The sequence below is a fragment of the Lissotriton helveticus genome, chromosome 10 (assembly GCF_964261635.1).
Source record: "Lissotriton helveticus chromosome 10, aLisHel1.1, whole genome shotgun sequence".
NCBI lineage: Eukaryota > Metazoa > Chordata > Amphibia > Caudata > Salamandridae > Lissotriton > Lissotriton helveticus.
The window spans coordinates 1,192,297,076-1,192,313,114 of record NC_136071.1 but is presented as its reverse complement, the minus strand read 5'-3'; the positions used below and the strand labels follow the sequence as shown (position 1 = coordinate 1,192,313,114).

Here is a 16,039-nt window from a genome sequence, read left to right as displayed (position 1 = left end):
TGGTCGACTCCTGTCCTCTGGTCCCTGGCTCAGCCTGACCTGGTGCTCTGGTCTGCTCCTATCCTTTTCTCCACGGTTCAGCCTGACCAGGTCTTCTGCTCGGCTTTGCTCCTATCCCCCGAGCCCAGCCTGACCCAGTCTTCTACCCTGGTCCGCTGCTGTCCCCTGGATTATTAGTTCAACAGTTGGGTAACTCGAGGTTCTGTTACATTGGGATTGTTAATTCAACAGTTGGGTTACTAGAGGTTCTGTTACATTGGGATGGTTAGTTCAACAGTTGGGTTACTAGAGGTTCTGGTACACTGGGATGGTTAGTACAGAATGTGGGCTACTAGAGGTTATATCACATTGTGATTGTTAATTCAACAGTTGGGTTACTAGAGGTTCTGTTTACATTGGGATGGTTAGTTCAACAGTTGGGTTACTAGAGGTTCTGGTACATTAGGATTGTTGGTTGAACAGTCAGGTTACTGGAGGTTCTGGTACATTGGAATTGGTAATTCAACAGTTGGTTACTAAAGGTTCTGGCACACTGGGATTGTTAGTTCAACAGTTGGGTTACTAGAGGTTCTGGCACACTGGGATTGTTAGATAAACAGTTGGGTTACTAAAGGTTCTGTTACATTGGGATGGTTAGTTTAACAGTTGGGTTACTAGAGGTTCTGTTTACATTGGGATTGTTAATTCAACAGTTGGTTACTATAGGTTCTGTTACATTGGGTTTGTTAGTTCAACAGTTGGGTTACTAGAGGTTCTGGTACATTGGGATGGTTAGTTCAACAGTTGGGTTACTAGAGGTTCTGTTACATTGGGATTGTTAATTCAACAGTTGGTTACTATAGGTTCTGTTACATTGGGTTTGTTAGTTCAACAGTTGGGTTACTAGAGGTTCTGGTACATTGGGATGGTTAGTTCAACAGTTGGGTTACTAGAGGTTCTGTTACATTGGGATTGTTAGATGAACAGTTGGGTTACTAGAGGTTCTGTTACATTGGGATGGTTAGTTCAACAGTTGGGTTACTAGAGGTTCTGGCGCACTGGGATTGTTAGATAAACAGTTGGGTTACTAGAGGTTCTGGCACACTGGGATTGTTAGATAAACAGTTGGGTTACTAGAGGTTCTGTTACATTGGGATGGTTAGTTCAACAGTTGGGTTACTAGAGGTTCTGTTACATTGGGATGGTTAGTTCAACAGTTGGGTTACTAGAGGTTCTGGTACATTAGGATTGTTGGTTGAACAGTCAGGTTACTGGAGGTTCTGGTACATTGGAATTGGTAATTCAACAGTTGGTTACTAAAGGTTCTGGCACACTGGGATTGTTAGATGAACAGTTGGGTTACTAGAGGTTCTGTTTACATTGGGATGGTTAGTTCAACAGTTGGGTTAATAGAGGTTCTGTTACATTGGGATTGTTAGATAAACAGTTGGGTTACTAGAGGTTCTGTTACATTGGGATGGTTAGTTCAACAGTTGGGTTACTAGAGGTTCTGGTACATTGGGATTGTTAATTCAACAGTTGGTTACTAAAGGTTCTGGCGCACTGGGATTGTTAGATGAACAGTTGGGTTACTAGAGGTTCTGTTTACATTGGGATTGTTAATTCAACAGTTGGTTACTATAGGTTCTGTTACATTGGGTTTGTTAGTTCAACAGTTGGGTTACTAGAGGTTCTGGTACATTGGGATGGTTAGTTCAACAGTTGGGTTACTAGAGGTTCTGTTACATTGGGATTGTTAGATGAACAGTTGGGTTACTAGAGGTTCTGTTTACATTGGGATGGTTAGTTCAACAGTTGGGTTACTAGAGGTTCTGGCGCACTGGGATTGTTAGATAAACAGTTGGGTTACTAGAGGTTCTGGCACACTGGGATTGTTAGATAAACAGTTGGGTTACTAGAGGTTCTGTTACATTGGGATGGTTAGTTCAACAGTTGGGTTACTAGAGGTTCTGTTACATTGGGATGGTTAGTTCAACAGTTGGGTTACTAGAGGTTCTGGTACATTAGGATTGTTGGTTGAACAGTCAGGTTACTGGAGGTTCTGGTACATTGGAATTGGTAATTCAACAGTTGGTTACTAAAGGTTCTGGCACACTGGGATTGTTAGATGAACAGTTGGGTTACTAGAGGTTCTGTTTACATTGGGATGGTTAGTTCAACAGTTGGGTTACTAGAGGTTCTGTTACATTGGGATTGTTAGATAAACAGTTGGGTTACTAGAGGTTCTGTTACATTGGGATGGTTAGTTCAACAGTTGGGTTACTAGAGGTTCTGGTACATTGGGATTGTTAATTCAACAGTTGGTTACTAAAGGTTCTGGCGCACTGGGATTGTTAGATGAACAGTTGGGTTACTAGAGGTTCTGTTTACATTGGGATTGTTAATTCAACAGTTGGTTACTATAGGTTCTGTTACATTGGGTTTGTTAGTTCAACAGTTGGGTTACTAGAGGTTCTGGTACATTGGGATGGTTAGTTCAACAGTTGGGTTACTAGAGGTTCTGTTACATTGGGATTGTTAGATGAACAGTTGGGTTACTAGAGGTTCTGTTTACATTGGGATGGTTAGTTCAACAGTTGGGTTACTAGAGGTTCTGGCGCACTGGGATTGTTAGATAAACAGTTGGGTTACTAGAGGTTCTGGCACACTGGGATTGTTAGATAAACAGTTGGGTTACTAGATGTTCTGTTACATTGGGATGGTTAGTTGAACAGTTGGGTTACTAGAGGTTCTGTTACATTGGGATGGTTAGTTCAACAGTTGGGTTACTAGAGGTTCTGTTACATTGGGATGGTTAGTTCAACAGTTGGGTTACTAGAGGTTCTGGTACATTAGGATTGTTGGTTGAACAGTCAGGTTACTGGAGGTTCTGGTACATTGGAATTGGTAATTCAACAGTTGGTTACTAAAGGTTCTGGCACACTGGGATTGTTAGATGAACAGTTGGGTTACTAGAGGTTCTGTTTACATTGGGATGGTTAGTTCAACAGTTGGGTTACTAGAGGTTCTGTTACATTGGGATTGTTAGATAAACAGTTGGGTTACTAGAGGTTCTGTTACATTGGGATGGTTAGTTCAACAGTTGGGTTACTAGAGGTTCTGGTACATTGGGATTGTTAATTCAACAGTTGGTTACTAAAGGTTCTGGCGCACTGGGATTGTTAGATGAACAGTTGGGTTACTAGAGGTTCTGTTTACATTGGGATTGTTAATTCAACAGTTGGTTACTATAGGTTCTGTTACATTGGGTTTGTTAGTTCAACAGTTGGGTTACTAGAGGTTCTGTTTACATTGGGATGGTTAGTTCAACAGTTGGGTTACTAGAGGTTCTGTTACATTGGGATTGTTAGATAAACAGTTGGGTTACTAGAGGTTCTGTTACATTGGGATGGTTAGTTCAACAGTTGGGTTACTAGAGGTTCTGGTACATTGGGATTGTTAATTCAACAGTTGGTTACTAAAGGTTCTGGCGCACTGGGATTGTTAGATAAACAGTTGGGTTACTAGAGGTTCTGGCACACTGGGATTGTTAGATGAACAGTTGGGTTACTAGAGGTTCTGTTTACATTGGGATTGTTAATTCAACAGTTGGTTACTAGAGGTTCTGTTACATTGGGATGGTTAGTTCAACAGTTGGGTTACTAGAGGTTCTGGTACATTGGGATTGTTAATTCAACAGTTGGTTACTAAAGGTTCTGGCGCACTGGGATTGTTAGATGAACAGTTGGGTTACTAGAGGTTCTGTTTACATTGGGATTGTTAATTCAACAGTTGGTTACTAGAGGTTCTGTTACATTGGGATGGTTAGTTCAACAGTTGGGTTACTAGAGGTTCTGGTACATTGGGATTGTTAATTCAACAGTTGGTTACTAAAGGTTCTGGCGCACTGGGATTGTTAGATGAACAGTTGGGTTACTAGAGGTTCTGTTTACATTGGGATTGTTAATTCAACAGTTGGGTTACTAGAGGTTCTGTTACATTGGGTTTGTTAGTTCAACAGTTGGGTTACTAGAGGTTCTGGTACATTGGGATGGTTAGTTCAACAGTTGGGTTACTAGAGGTTCTGTTACATTGGGATTGTTAGATGAACAGTTGGGTTACTAGAGGTTCTGTTTACATTGGGATGGTTAGTTCAACAGTTGGGTTACTAGAGGTTCTGGCGCACTGGGATTGTTAGATAAACAGTTGGGTTACTAGAGGTTCTGGCACACTGGGATTGTTAGATAAACAGTTGGGTTACTAGAGGTTCTGTTACATTGGGATGGTTAGTTCAACAGTTGGGTTACTAGAGGTTCTGTTACATTGGGATGGTTAGTTCAACAGTTGGGTTACTAGAGGTTCTGGTACATTAGGATTGTTGGTTGAACAGTCAGGTTACTGGAGGTTCTGGTACATTGGAATTGGTAATTCAACAGTTGGTTACTAAAGGTTCTGGCACACTGGGATTGTTAGATGAACAGTTGGGTTACTAGAGGTTCTGTTTACATTGGGATGGTTAGTTCAACAGTTGGGTTACTAGAGGTTCTGTTACATTGGGATTGTTAGATAAACAGTTGGGTTACTAGAGGTTCTGTTACATTGGGATGGTTAGTTCAACAGTTGGGTTACTAGAGGTTCTGGTACATTGGGATTGTTAATTCAACAGTTGGTTACTAAAGGTTCTGGCGCACTGGGATTGTTAGATGAACAGTTGGGTTACTAGAGGTTCTGTTTACATTGGGATTGTTAATTCAACAGTTGGTTACTATAGGTTCTGTTACATTGGGTTTGTTAGTTCAACAGTTGGGTTACTAGAGGTTCTGGTACATTGGGATGGTTAGTTCAACAGTTGGGTTACTAGAGGTTCTGTTACATTGGGATTGTTAGATGAACAGTTGGGTTACTAGAGGTTCTGTTTACATTGGGATGGTTAGTTCAACAGTTGGGTTACTAGAGGTTCTGGCGCACTGGGATTGTTAGATAAACAGTTGGGTTACTAGAGGTTCTGGCACACTGGGATTGTTAGATAAACAGTTGGGTTACTAGAGGTTCTGTTACATTGGGATGGTAAGTTCAACAGTTGGGTTACTAGAGGTTCTGTTACATTGGGATGGTTAGTTCAACAGTTGGGTTACTAGAGGTTCTGGTACATTAGGATTGTTGGTTGAACAGTCAGGTTACTGGAGGTTCTGGTACATTGGAATTGGTAATTCAACAGTTGGTTACTAAAGGTTCTGGCACACTGGGATTGTTAGATGAACAGTTGGGTTACTAGAGGTTCTGTTTACATTGGGATGGTTAGTTCAACAGTTGGGTTACTAGAGGTTCTGTTACATTGGGATTGTTAGATAAACAGTTGGGTTACTAGAGGTTCTGTTACATTGGGATGGTTAGTTCAACAGTTGGGTTACTAGAGGTTCTGGTACATTGGGATTGTTAATTCAACAGTTGGTTACTAAAGGTTCTGGCGCACTGGGATTGTTAGATGAACAGTTGGGTTACTAGAGGTTCTGTTTACATTGGGATTGTTAATTCAACAGTTGGTTACTATAGGTTCTGTTACATTGGGTTTGTTAGTTCAACAGTTGGGTTACTAGAGGTTCTGGTACATTGGGATGGTTAGTTCAACAGTTGGGTTACTAGAGGTTCTGTTACATTGGGATTGTTAGATGAACAGTTGGGTTACTAGAGGTTCTGTTACATTGGGATGGTTAGTTCAACAGTTGGGTTACTAGAGGTTCTGGCGCACTGGGATTGTTAGATAAACAGTTGGGTTACTAGAGGTTCTGGCACACTGGGATTGTTAGATAAACAGTTGGGTTACTAGATGTTCTGTTACATTGGGATGGTTAGTTGAACAGTTGGGTTACTAGAGGTTCTGTTACATTGGGATGGTTAGTTCAACAGTTGGGTTACTAGAGGTTCTGTTACATTGGGATGGTTAGTTCAACAGTTGGGTTACTAGAGGTTCTGGTACATTAGGATTGTTGGTTGAACAGTCAGGTTACTGGAGGTTCTGGTACATTGGAATTGGTAATTCAACAGTTGGTTACTAAAGGTTCTGGCACACTGGGATTGTTAGATGAACAGTTGGGTTACTAGAGGTTCTGTTTACATTGGGATGGTTAGTTCAACAGTTGGGTTACTAGAGGTTCTGTTACATTGGGATTGTTAGATAAACAGTTGGGTTACTAGAGGTTCTGTTACATTGGGATGGTTAGTTCAACAGTTGGGTTACTAGAGGTTCTGGTACATTGGGATTGTTAATTCAACAGTTGGTTACTAAAGGTTCTGGCGCACTGGGATTGTTAGATAAACAGTTGGGTTACTAGAGGTTCTGGCACACTGGGATTGTTAGATGAACAGTTGGGTTACTAGAGGTTCTGTTTACATTGGGATTGTTAATTCAACAGTTGGTTACTAGAGGTTCTGTTACATTGGGATGGTTAGTTCAACAGTTGGGTTACTAGAGGTTCTGGTACATTGGGATTGTTAATTCAACAGTTGGTTACTAAAGGTTCTGGCGCACTGGGATTGTTAGATGAACAGTTGGGTTACTAGAGGTTCTGTTTACATTGGGATTGTTAATTCAACAGTTGGTTACTAGAGGTTCTGTTACATTGGGATGGTTAGTTCAACAGTTGGGTTACTAGAGGTTCTGGTACATTGGGATTGTTAATTCAACAGTTGGTTACTAAAGGTTCTGGCGCACTGGGATTGTTAGATGAACAGTTGGGTTACTAGAGGTTCTGTTTACATTGGGATTGTTAATTCAACAGTTGGGTTACTAGAGGTTCTGTTACATTGGGTTTGTTAGTTCAACAGTTGGGTTACTAGAGGTTCTGGTACATTGGGATGGTTAGTTCAACAGTTGGGTTACTAGAGGTTCTGTTACATTGGGATTGTTAGATGAACAGTTGGGTTACTAGAGGTTCTGTTTACATTGGGATGGTTAGTTCAACAGTTGGGTTACTAGAGGTTCTGGCGCACTGGGATTGTTAGATAAACAGTTGGGTTACTAGAGGTTCTGGCACACTGGGATTGTTAGATAAACAGTTGGGTTACTAGAGGTTCTGTTACATTGGGATGGTTAGTTCAACAGTTGGGTTACTAGAGGTTCTGTTACATTGGGATGGTTAGTTCAACAGTTGGGTTACTAGAGGTTCTGGTACATTAGGATTGTTGGTTGAACAGTCAGGTTACTGGAGGTTCTGGTACATTGGAATTGGTAATTCAACAGTTGGTTACTAAAGGTTCTGGCACACTGGGATTGTTAGTTCAACAGTTGGGTTACTAGAGGTTCTGTTTACATTGGGATTGTTAGATAAACAGTTGGGTTACTAGAGGTTCTGTTACATTGGGATGGTTAGTTCAACAGTTGGGTTACTAGAGGTTCTGGTACATTGGGATTGTTAATTCAACAGTTGGTTACTAAAGGTTCTGGCGCACTGGGATTGTTAGATGAACAGTTGGGTTACTAGAGGTTCTGTTTACATTGGGATTGTTAATTCAACAGTTGGTTACTATAGGTTCTGTTACATTGGGTTTGTTAGTTCAACAGTTGGGTTACTAGAGGTTCTGGTACATTGGGATGGTTAGTTCAACAGTTGGGTTACTAGAGGTTCTGTTACATTGGGATTGTTAGATGAACAGTTGGGTTACTAGAGGTTCTGTTTACATTGGGATGGTTAGTTCAACAGTTGGGTTACTAGAGGTTCTGGCGCACTGGGATTGTTAGATAAACAGTTGGGTTACTAGAGGTTCTGTTACATTGGGATGGTTAGTTCAACAGTTGGGTTACTAGAGGTTCTGTTTACATTGGGATTGTTAATTCAACAGTTGGTTACTAGAGGTTCTGTTACATTGGGTTTGTTAGTTCAACAGTTGGGTTACTAGAGGTTCTGGTACATTGGGATGGTTAGTTCAACAGTTGGGTTACTAGAGGTTCTGTTACATTGGGTTTGTTAGTTCAACAGTTGGGTTACTAGAGGTTCTGGTACATTGGGATGGTTAGTTCAACAGTTGGGTTACTAGAGGTTCTGTTTACATTGGGATGGTTAGTTCAACAGTTGGGTTACTAGAGGTTCTGGCGCACTGGGATTGTTAGATAAACAGTTGGGTTACTAGAGGTTCTGGCACACTGGGATTGTTAGATAAACAGTTGGGTTACTAGAGGTTCTGTTACATTGGGATGGTTAGTTCAACAGTTGGGTTACTAGAGGTTCTGTTACATTGGGATGGTTAGTTCAACAGTTGGGTTACTAGAGGTTCTGGTACATTAGGATTGTTGGTTGAACAGTCAGGTTACTGGAGGTTCTGGTACATTGGAATTGGTAATTCAACAGTTGGTTACTAAAGGTTCTGGCACACTGGGATTGTTAGTTCAACAGTTGGGTTACTAGAGGTTCTGTTTACATTGGGATTGTTAGATTAACAGTTGGGTTACTAGAGGTTCTGTTACATTGGGATGGTTAGTTCAACAGTTGGGTTACTAGAGGTTCTGGTACATTGGGATTGTTAATTCAACAGTTGGTTACTAAAGGTTCTGGCACACTGGGATTGTTAGATGAACAGTTGGGTTACTAGAGGTTCTGTTTACATTGGGATTGTTAATTCAACAGTTGGTTACTATAGGTTCTGTTACATTGGGTTTGTTAGTTCAACAGTTGGGTTACTAGAGGTTCTGGTACATTGGGATGGTTAGTTCAACAGTTGGGTTACTAGAGGTTCTGTTACATTGGGATTGTTAGATGAACAGTTGGGTTACTAGAGGTTCTGTTTACATTGGGATGGTTAGTTCAACAGTTGGGTTACTAGAGGTTCTGGCGCACTGGGATTGTTAGATAAACAGTTGGGTTACTAGAGGTTCTGTTTACATTGGGATTGTTAATTCAACAGTTGGTTACTAGAGGTTCTGTTACATTGGGATGGTTAGTTCAACAGTTGGGTTACTAGAGGTTCTGTTACATTGGGATGGTTAGTTCAACAGTTGGGTTACTAGAGGTTCTGTTTACATTGGGATTGTTAATTCAACAGTTGGTTACTAGAGGTTCTGTTACATTGGGATGGTTAGTTCAACAGTTGGGTTACTAGAGGTTCTGGCACACTGGGATTGTTAGATAAACAGTTGGGTTACTAGAGGTTCTGTTACATTGGGTTTGTTAGTTCAACAGTTGGGTTACTAGAGGTTCTGGTACATTGGGATGGTTAGTTCAACAGTTGGGTTACTAGAGGTTCTGTTACATTGGGTTTGTTAGTTCAACAGTTGGGTTACTAGAGGTTCTGGTACATTGGGATGGTTAGTTCAACAGTTGGGTTACTAGAGGTTCTGTTACATTGGGATTGTTAGATGAACAGTTGGGTTACTAGAGGTTCTGTTTACATTGGGATGGTTAGTTCAATAGTTGGGTTACTAGAGGTTCTGGCGCACTGGGATTGTTAGATAAACAGTTGGGTTACTAGAGGTTCTGGCACACTGGGATTGTTAGTTGAACAGTTGGGCTACTAGAGGTTATATCACATTAGGATGGTTAGTTCAACAGTTGGGTTACTAGAGGTTCTGTTACATTGGGATGGTTAGTTCAACAGTTGGGTTACTAGATGTTCTGTTACATTGGGATGGTTAGTTGAACAGTTGGGTTACCAGAGGTTCTGTTACATTGGGATTGTTAGTTCAACAGTCGGGTTACTAGAGGTTCTGTTACATTGGGATGGTTAGTTGAACAGTCCGGTTACTGGAGGTTTGGTACATTGGGATGGTTAGTTGACTAGTTGGGTTACTAGAGGTTATATCACATTGGGATTGTTAGTTCAACAGTTGGGTTACTAGAGGTTATATCACATTGGGATGGTTAGTTGACTAGTTGGGTTACTAGAGGTTCTTGCACACTGGGCCTGTGACGAGGTGAACCTGGAGGTACCTGGATAGTCGCAGTGGTGAATCCGCCTCTTCTCCAGCTCCGGGTTGTTCCTTCGGTTGAACTTCAGTGGTGGTGACACAACACCTCCCTGCGAGAGCGACGCCAGACCATTGGCCATAGTATGCAGCGGGGGGGATTGCCCCAGCTTGAGTCCAAAGGTGGCTTCATACGAGGGAGGAGGGGAGATGGTGTTGATCAGCTCTGGCTGGTTGTCTGGGCTCCCTGGCTGCGAGTTCGGGGGCGAGGGTGGAAGGTGGACCCCCGGCACCGGATAGAAGTGTGCCGACACGGGAAAGTTTGCTTGGTCTTGGCCAAGACTTTGGTATACCTTGACCTGAGCTGGTTGAGTGGCCGGGGGATGAAGGTTGGACCCACCACTGCTGGTGGTCAAGGGGATGCCCCCGTGGGTGTTGACCAAAGTGGTGGTGCCAGGCGTGGAGGTCAAGCTGGCCACTCCACCGCCAGGTGGCAGCTGGAAGAGTTGCGGTGGCTGAGACGCGGCACAGGCCACGGGGCCCTCTGCCGGGTCCTCCTGTTTGATGAATATGCTGTTAACCCCCACAGACTGGGGCATGCTGAAGACACTGGTGAAGTCGGGCAGGGTCTGGGCAGAGGAGCAGGGCTGCGCGAAGCTGGTGCCCGGCTCGGTTTTGATCTGTGGGTAGGCGGCCAGGGGTTTGGCCGGACGGTAGAGCCCCGTGCGTAAGTGCGTCGTGTCGGGAAGGATGACGTTGATGTTCACGCTGTAGGGTGTGGAAGGGGGCTTCTCCGTCTCGAAGAACTCATCCACCACCGAGGCGCTCTCCCGCCGGTACTTCTTGTCAGGCACCATTTGCACCACCGGGAGCGCGTGGTCGAAGAGGTACTTGTCCATCTCGGATCGTGCCTGGAGAGGGTAAGAGAGAGAAAGTGTCAAACAGCTTCCAGAGACTGCAAATGCATCAACATGGGGTCTATTGAGGTGAATGAATGCACAGGTGTCACTTCTCCCCTACTTCCATTCATTGTACCTTACTCTTTACTACTTGCCCTTTCAGGGGACCTCAGCAGAGGGCTGCTCCTACCTCCAGGGCTTCAGATAGACAGGTACTGGTGAGAAGTCAGAACTGGCTGCACTTGTTTAACTTGAAAGCGAGAGTACCAGCACTTCATAGTACGGGTGCAATACGTTTTATGAGTACCGGCACTTATCAGAGGAGTGAAATACCTTTAAGGAGAGAGCAGAGTACCAACACTTCTCAGTAGGGGCTGCATAACTTTTAATGAGTACCAGCACTTCTTAGCACGGGTGAAATATTTGTAATGAGTACCAGCACTTCACTGCACTTCTCTACAGCGGTGCAATAGTTTTAATGAGTGCCAAGACTTTTCTGCAGGGGTGCAATCATTTTAATGAGTGCCAGCACTACCCAGGAGGGATGCAATACATTCTATGACTGCCAGCACTTCTCATGAGGGGTGTCATACTTGTAATGAGTGCCAGCACTTCTCATGAGGGGTTCCATACTTGTAATGAGTACCAGCACTTCTCATGAGGGCCACACTCCTTTTAATGAGTTTTTCAGCCAGGATTCAATACTTTTAATAGGAGACTGTTAGCACTTCTTAGTAGCAAGCAGGTAGTCGGAGATGGTGAGTACCAGCACTTCTCAGTAGGGGGCTGCATACATTTAATGAGAACCAGCACTTCTTAACACGGGTGAAATATTTGTAATGAGTACCAGCACTAGATGGAGTTCAGATATGTTATTTAATTGAATTTTTAAATTGTATATATGTACTTTTATGATGTTTTTTAATCATCGAATAAAGATTTACTGAACTGAACTGAGTACCAGCACTTCTCTGCAGGGGTGCAATAGTTTTAATGAGTGCCAGCACTTCCCAGGAGGGATGCAATACATTCAATGAGTGCCAGCACTTCTCATGAGGGGCACAATCCTTTTAATGCATTTCTCAGCCGGGATCCAATACTTTTAACAGGAGACTGTTGCCACTTCTTAGCAGCAAGGAGTTGGTAGTCGGAAATGGTGAGTACCAGCACTTCCCGATGTCCATTGCAAGCACTGCCCACCTCTCACCATTAATGGCTTGTAATATCTCTATGGGCAGGACCATCATCCTATATATGCCCCAGTGCCATGGTGCTGGCACTTTTTAAAGCACAACTGCACACCATTGCATGCAATTGCGCATTACAATTATTACAATGTGTTGGTCTATTTAATGATCCCTGGAGTTAAGGAACCAAGATCTGCCCCCTACCGGCCGGGTTCAAGCAGAAGATCCCAGAACTCTTTTCTCCCTGTCCTTTTTTTTTATTTTACATATTTTCCTCCATCACTGTAAGCAAGAGAACGGACACTTGGACTGCCGAACCTATATGTAGAATACTGCTTATTGTGTGAATCTTGCTCAAAAACTGTTCTGAAGCGCTCCGATACCCTCGGGCAGGCTAGCGCTATATAAAACTCCTTAATAAATAATACAAATAAATAAATAATAGGATCTTGTCGTTGGGCTTGTAACAACACCTGGTCCATGGGACTACAATGGCACCTAAATGCTGTACCTCTAATGACACCGCCAACAGGCCTTTACTGGCACCTGGTCAACAGGCCGATTGAGGCACCTGTTCACCCGTCCTCTCGCTTTCTCACTCTAACTCTACATCCCACCCACATCTCTTTACTCAACACCCTTCGAAGTTTGGAACAGTTATCACCAACACCCTCCTGAGAAGGAGCACCCCACAACAACTTCAGTGGGATCAACCTTTCCACACAGACCCCCACTGGGCTATACTCAGTGGATCACCCTCCCCACAGTGTCCAGTGTGATCACCCGCCAATGCACTTAACCTCCCTATGGACTCTCATAGGTTCAACCTCCCCAGCTGGATCACCCTCCCACACTGGCTCCCACTGGGCTATCCTTCTCAATGGATCACCCTCCCACACTGGCTCCCACTGGGCTATCCTTCTCAATGGATCACCCTCCCACACTGGCTCCCACTGGGCTATCCTTCTCAATGGATCACCCTCCCCCACACTGACTCCCACTGGGCAATCCTTCTCAATGGATCACCCTCCCACACTGGCTCCCACTGAGCTATCCTTCTCAATGGATCACCGTCCCCCACACTGACTCCCACTGGGCTATCCTTCTCAATGGATCACCGTCCCCCACACTGACTCCCACTGAGCTATCCTTCTCAACGGATCACCCTCCCACACTGACACCCACTGAGCTATCCTTCTCAATGGGTCACCCTCCCACACTGGCTCCCACTGGGCTATCCTTCTCAATGGATCACCCTCCTACACTGACTCCCACTGGGGTATCCTTCTCAATGGATCACACTCCTACACTGACTCCCCCTGGGCTATCCTTCTCAATGGATCACCCTCCTACACTGACTCCCACTGAGCTATCCTTCTCAATGGATCACCCTCCCCCACACTGACTCCCACTGGGCAATCCTTCTCAATGGATCACCCTCCCCCACACTGACTCCCACTGGGCAATCCTTCTCAATGGATCACCCTCCCACACTGGCTCCCACTTGGCTATCCTTCTTAATGGATCACCCTCCCCACACTGACTCCCACTGGGCTATCCTTCTCAATGGATCACCCTCCTCACACTGACTCCCACTGGGGTATCCTTCTCAATGGATCACCCTCCTCACACTGACTCCCACTGGGCTTTCCTTCTCAGTGGATCACCCTCCTTACACTGACTCCCACTGGGCTATCCTTCTCAATGGATCACCCTCCCACACTGACTCCCACTGGGGTATCCTTCTCAATGGATCACCCTCCTCACACTGACTCCCACTGGGCTATCCTTCTCAATGGATCATCCTCCTTACACTGACTCCCACTGGGCTATCCTTCTCAATGGATCACCCTCCCACACTGACTCCCACTGAGCCATCCTTCTCAATGGATCACCCTCCCACACTGACTACCACTGGGCTATCCTTCTCAATGGATCATCCTCCTTACACTGACTCCCACTGGGCTATCCTTCTCAATGGATCACCCTCCCACACTGACTCCCACTGAGCCATCCTTCTCAATGGATCACCCTCCCACACTGACTCCCGCTGGGCTATCCTTCTCAATGGATAACCCTCCCACACTCGCTCACACTGGGCTATCCTTCTCAATGGATCACCCTCCTACAATGACTCCCACTGGGCTATCCTTCTTAATGGATCACTCTCCCACACTGGCTCCCACTGGGCTATGCTTCTCAATGGATCACACTCCACACAAAGACTCCCGCTGGGGTATCCTTCTCAATGGATCACCCTCCTCACACTGACTCCCACTGGGCTAACCTTCTCAATGGATCACCCTCCCACACTGACTCCCACTGGGGTATCCTTCTCAATGGATCACCCTCCTCACACTGACTCCCACTGGGCTTTCCTTCTCAGTGGATCACCCTCCTTACACTGACTCCCACTGGGCTATCCTTCTCAATGGATCACCCTCCCACACTGACTCCCACTGAGCCATCCTTCTCAATGGATCACCCTCCCACACTGACTCCCGCTGGGCTATCCTTCTCAATGGATCACCCTCCCACACTCGCTCACACTGGGCTATCCTTCTCAATGGATCACCCTCCTACAATGACTCCCACTGGGCTATCCTTCTTAATGGATCACTCTCCCACACTGGCTCCCACTGGGCTATGCTTCTCAATGGATCACACTCCCACACTGACTCCCACTGGGCTATCCTTCTCAATGGATCACCCTCCCACACTCGCTCACACTGGGCTATCCTTCTCAATGGATCACCCTCCTACAATGACTCCCACTGGGCTATCCTTCTTAATGGATCACTCTCCCACACTGGCTCCCACTGGGCTATGCTTCTCAATGGATCACACTCCCACACTGACTCCCACTGGGCTTTCCTTCTCAGTGGATCACCCTCCTTACACTGACTCCCACTGGGCTATCCTTCTCAATGGATCACCCTCCCACACTGACTCCCACTGAGCCATCCTTCTCAATGGATCACCCTCCCACACTGACTCCCGCTGGGCTATCCTTCTCAATGGATCACCCTCCCACACTCGCTCACACTGGGCTATCCTTCTCAATGGATCACCCTCCTACAATGACTCCCACTGGGCTATCCTTCTTAATGGATCACTCTCCCACACTGGCTCCCACTGGGCTATGCTTCTCAATGGATCACACTCCACACAAAGACTCCCGCTGGGGTATCCTTCTCAATGGATCACCCTCCTCACACTGACTCCCACTGGGCTATCCTTCTCAATGGATCATCCTCCTTACACTGACGCCCACTGGTCTATCCTTCTCAATGGATCACCCTCCTACAATGACTCCCACTGGGCTATCCTTCTTAATGGATCACCCTCCCACACTGACTCCCACTGGGCTATCCTTCTTAATGGATCACTCTCCCACACTGGCTCCCACTGGACTATGCTTCTCAATGGATCACACTCCACACAAAGACTCCCGCTGGGCTATCCTTCTCAATGGATCACCCTCCCACACTGACTACCACTGGGCTATCCTTCTCAATGGATCACCCTCCTACAATGACTCCCGCTGGGCTATCCTTCTCAATGGATCACCCTCCCACACTGACTCCCACTGAGCCATCCTCCTCAATGGATCACCCTCTCACACTAACTCCCACTGGGCTATCCTTCTCAATGGATCACCCTCCCACACTGACTCCCACTGAGCCATCCTCCTCAATGGATCACCCTTCCACACTGACTCCCACTGGGCTATCCTTCTCAATGGATCATCCTCCTCACACTGACTCCCACTGGGCTATCCTTCTCAATGGATCACCCTCCTACAATGACTCCCGCTGGGCTATCCTTCTCAATGGATCACCCTTGTCACACTGACTCCCACTGGGCTATCCTTCTCAATGGATCACCCTCCCACACTGACTCCCACTGGGCTATCATTCTCAGTAGATCACCCTCCCACACTGACTCCCACTGAGCCATCCTTCTCAATGGATCATCCTCCTCACACTGACTCCCAGTAGGCTATCCTTCTCAATGGATCACCCTCCCCACACTGACTGCCACTGGGCTATCCTTCTCAATGGATCACCCTCCCACAC

At 45.4% G+C, this 16,039-nt stretch overlaps 1 protein-coding gene across 2 annotated transcripts in view; it reads right to left on the bottom strand.

Annotated features, from left to right (window-relative positions):
* The window catches only part of LOC144785677 (Krueppel-like factor 5), a 166,092-nt gene that overhangs the window by 58,150 nt on the left and 91,903 nt on the right, over positions 1–16,039 (bottom strand). For both annotated transcript variants that reach the window (XM_078664471.1, XM_078664472.1), the window contains one exon: positions 9,900–10,785. In XM_078664471.1, the coding sequence (XP_078520597.1) occupies positions 9,900–10,785 (886 nt within the window). The remainder of the gene's footprint in view (positions 1–9,899; positions 10,786–16,039) is intronic.